Genomic DNA, 4,527 nt, shown 5'->3' on the forward strand with positions numbered 1-4,527 from the left:
TAAGAAAATATGGTAAAAAAATATGGTTTATAGGAAGACGAGTTACAAACTGTTTTCATAACCAGCATCAAAAATACTATATAGAACCAAATAAAAAAAATTAGTCTGAAAAAGAAACGTTTTTAACAAAAAAATTATTGGGGAAGGGGTTAACAACAAAAAAAAAGTCACGTGGAATTTATAACATTTCTAAATGAATTAGATTTTAATCTTAATCCACATGCTAGGGGGGCTAGCACATTCTCAGGCAGCAGGCCTTGACGCTGCGGTTAAGAATTGGGGGTCTTTTAAAGGACTTTCAGGAATGGCGAGTCTGTAACCTCCTTTGGCATATTAAACATGGCATATAAAAGAACTCACATTATGAAGGAGTTTTTTCTACATAAATCTCTTTGTTTAGTGAGGAAAATTTTCAAATTTCAAATTTTATTCACTGATATTCATAAAATTAAGTTGTCCAAATAAAACAAAATTCAACCAGAAAGGCTGTCATTCATCAAAAAATAAAAATCCGAAGAAGCCTAAAGACAGAGAATGACCAATGGAAAAAAAAAACCAGACTGAAAATAATTATAATAAAAAATCAGGAACACTATTCCATAGCTTCCAGCAAAGTCCATGAATTTAGACTGAACGTTAAGAGAGAAATGAACAAATCAGTGTTCATAGACTTTATTAAAATGCCATTTTCTCCAATGAAATACAGGTTTTATTGTATAGATGTATATATGGCTTATAAACCAATTTTCTTGGAGTTGCTAAAATACATATAATAATACCTTATTATTATGACTACACAATGTCTTTCCTTAATATATTATTTAGTTTCAGTGAAATGACTACTCTTAGCAAGAAATTGCCCTCCCCCTATATTTTTTATTAAAATATATATGTGTATCTATATATTTTAATATTGTACTACAGTATGTATATATTTTTACTATATATATTAATATTTTTATTGATTTCAGAGACGCTCCACACTGAGAATTGAGCCCACAACCTGGGCCCATGTCCCGACCAGGAATCCAACCATGACCTCCTGGTTCATAGATCAATACTCAACCACTGAACCACACCAGCCAGGCTATTACTATGTATTTTTAAAGGAAACACTGAACATGAGTTTGGAAATTATTTTTTCTAGGATACCAAATACTTGAAAGAAATTGCCTTTACTGCTATGCTCAAAAAGATAAGTAGATGTCACCATTATTCTTTTCTTTCTTTCTTTCTTTTTTTTTTTTACAAAGCTCACCTTGAAATGCGTGCCTGATTTAATGAAATTCTTTTCTAACACATTGTCCAGGGCCGGGTCCAGCTCTTCACGAATGTCCTCGATGAGCAGCGGTCGGCCCAAGGAAAGGCTGTCCTCCAAGTGTGTGCGGAAATACTTATGGTTCAGAGATGTCACCTAAAAACAAAGAGCTCATCACTCTACAAATGGCACAAAGAATGTGCCTCCTCCTCAGTGGAAACCAAGAATTGACTACAAATTTTGAGGGCTATTTGGGAAGCCTTGTTTAGAAAAATAAAAGCAGCAATTTTCAAAGCTCGGTGAGTCGTGGCCTGTGCAAGTCCTGGGTGTGTAACGGGCTCTCTGTGATGGAAAGAGGAGGAGAAGGGGTGCTCCTCAGACCCAGAGAATTCTTGACAAAGATAGTGTTGGATGTGAACTTTGAGATATTTAAGATTTTTACCTGCGACATCAGGGAAGTGGGCAGTGGGGTGGAGACAGACATCCTTATTAGGAGAAATAGCATAAGCAAAAATATGGATCCAGGAGGCTTAGAACACTGTCTAGGAAACAATGAACAGTCCGTCTGGGAAGCTGAATTGAAAGATCAATGGTGATGCAGAAACCGGTTTGGCTCAGTGGATAGAGCGTCGGCCTGCGGACTGAAAGGTCCCAGGTTCGATTCCGGTCAAGGGCATGTACCTGGGTTGCGGGCACATCCCCAGTAGGAGATGTGCAGGAGGCAGCTGATCGATGTTTCTCCCTCATCGATGTTTCTGACTCTCTATCGATTTCCCTACCTCTCTGTAAAAAAATCAATAAAATATATTTAAAAAAAAAAAAGAAAGAAAGATCAATGGTGATGAGATTCCCCCAGGGAGTCAGGAGGGCTGGAATCCTGCCCTTCATTTTCAGGAATGAAAATGAACACCTTATTAGACACCAACCCCAACACTGGACCCTCGGATGCTATGTAGTACCGAGTGCCTGAGCGAGTAATGCAGGTGGCCTAAATCACAAGTTCTTTGGCTGCTTTCCTGTAAGCCCAGACTCGAGGGCCAGGATAGAAGCCATATCTCACATCCACAATAGAGCCAGGGCAACGGACAGAGAGGGGAGAGTGCAATCAAGGGAGAGCACAAAAGAGAGAAAATTGCAAAGCCTTTGCCCCAATCCCTCTGACAAAAACTCAAGGGTGTAAATTAGCAAACAATTACAGAGATGACAACTTTATGACTGGCAGAGTCAATGGAAATTTGGGGGATATTTCATGATTTCAAGATTACTTTCCCCTGCACCAAATGGCACACACCTGCAGGTCATTTTCTTTTTCCTTTGATTTAATCCAAGTTTTGCCTTGAGTTTGTGGATCTATGAGGAGTGGGTATCTGGTGGCCTTCGTCACAATAATGCCATTCTGAATCGAGAGGTCATCTCCTGGTAGGCCCTGCAGTCCCCACTCGCTAATCTGAGTGACAGGAAGTGGACATGGCCATGCGAAGGAGAACGAGAAAGCTTTCATTAGTAGTTAAAAGCACCACAATATAAAAGAATTTAACATTTGGACATTTATTTTTCCATTGAGAACGTGCAACAGGTACCCAGAAAAAAAAACCAAAAACCCAAATTTGTAAATGTGAACCAAGTAATATTAAATTTTTTAAAAAACAGTAATAAATAAATCCTTTCTCTCGTGATGCAAGACTAGGTTTAGTTCTGTATGTTATGTTTTCATGCTTGAGTTAATATTGTTAAATTGATTACATGAAGCTTGGTTGCTGAGCATTCAGAGAACACAGGGGCTTAAAATATGGTGAGGTTGGCTTTGTGGATGGGGCCCAGGCTGCCTAAAGGAGGCAGAGATGATGGTTACAGGTGGTAAGATGTCAGAGAAGCCATAGCCGGTTTGGCTCAGTCGGCCTATGGACCAAAGGGTCCCAGGTTTGATTCCAGTCAAAAGCATGTACCTCAGTTGTAGGCTCCTCCCCAGCCTGGGCCCGGGTCGGGTGCGTGCAAGAAGCAACCAATCAATGTGTTTCTCTCACATTGATATTTCTCTCTGTCTTTCCCTCTCTCTTCCATGCCCCCTAAAAAAATCAATGGAAAAATATCCTCGGGTAAGGATTAAAAAAAAGAAGAGGAAGAAGAAAAAGAAAGGTGTCAGAGGAGATAAGCCCTGGATAAGCCCCTGAAATTTCCGCTTCCTGCCCTTGGTTCTGCTTTCGTGGGGTCCGGGGTTGCGTAGCTGGAGGGAGAGAAGTCAGGAGAGACAAGATATTATATTGGCAAGAGCTCATCAATGACATTTAAAAAAATATATTTCGTGTCCAAAATCAGAGAGAATTGCCAGCCTGCCTCCACGTGTCCATAAAATCACCCGAGATCCCACAAACCAACCAGCCTCCGCCTTCAAAGGCCATAACTAATAAAGAATAGCCTGGCCCACAGAGTCTCACCAGTGACCCACTATATTCAGTACCTGATCGAGTCCCTGTCAGGACGTCCACATTGTTTGAATTGGAAAGACTAACTGTTAAGTAGAGAGAACATGCAATCAATAGCATGGCGTCTCTAGGGCAACTGGGGAGCATATTTACAAATCAGAAAAGCAGCTCAAGAATACAAATGGCCTGGCAAGCGTGTACTGCCACCGGAGCCCTGCAGGGGGCACTGGCAACGGGCAGAGGCGCCAATTCCCCACGGGGGAGGGTGGGGAGGTAGGTCACGCTGTTCCTCGGTGACACGGAGTGTGCTGCTAATAAGGGATCGCTAATGACCAAGAGAAGGTTAATACCAGTGCTTGGGGCCTAGCTGATTGTCTGCATTGCCTGGGATGTTTGCGAGAGCACGTGGTTTAGTAGGATGGTGTAAACACTAAAGGGCTGTCAGGAGAGCTCACTATCCGCCTGTCTGTAACTCACAAATGGCCTTTTAGTTCACAGCAGTGCAACTGGGACTCACTGGAAAGGAGGATTTCTTAAAATGCGGAGTAACTTTTACACAACAGAGAAAATCCAGTTTTGGAGCTCGTAAGCATTTTCAAACGATCTTTTCAATTAAATGAAAAGAAAAAAACAAAACAAAGTAGGTGTACCTTGATTTCTTAGTAAGAAATAAAATGAGACTGAAATTCAAATAATGTGATGAGGACAGAAACACTCACTGTGGGAGGATCCACCAGCATTGAAATGAGATTCAGGTTTTCACTGAAAGGAATCTTCCGCGCCCTCAGCTCCAGCTCCCACAGCTCTTTAAGCAGATAGTTCCTAAATATCTGATTGAAAGGCCCG

The 4,527-nt window shown here is 41.2% G+C and overlaps 1 protein-coding gene across 1 annotated transcript in view; it reads right to left on the bottom strand.

The window, feature by feature from the left end:
* The window catches only part of DNAH8 (dynein, axonemal, heavy chain 8), a 294,659-nt gene that overhangs the window by 89,592 nt on the left and 200,540 nt on the right, over positions 1 to 4,527 (bottom strand). Inside the window, exons 71-73 of the mRNA XM_006775895.2 lie at positions 4,401 to 4,527; positions 2,550 to 2,705; positions 1,259 to 1,414 (exon numbers count right to left, since the gene is read on the bottom strand). The exon at positions 4,401 to 4,527 is cut by the window's right edge and continues 6 nt beyond it. Coding sequence (XP_006775958.1) covers positions 1,259 to 1,414; positions 2,550 to 2,705; positions 4,401 to 4,527 — 439 coding nt within the window. The remainder of the gene's footprint in view (positions 1 to 1,258; positions 1,415 to 2,549; positions 2,706 to 4,400) is intronic.

Source organism: Myotis davidii, unplaced genomic scaffold (assembly GCF_000327345.1).
Source record: "Myotis davidii unplaced genomic scaffold, ASM32734v1 scaffold289, whole genome shotgun sequence".
Lineage (NCBI taxonomy): Eukaryota > Metazoa > Chordata > Mammalia > Chiroptera > Vespertilionidae > Myotis > Myotis davidii.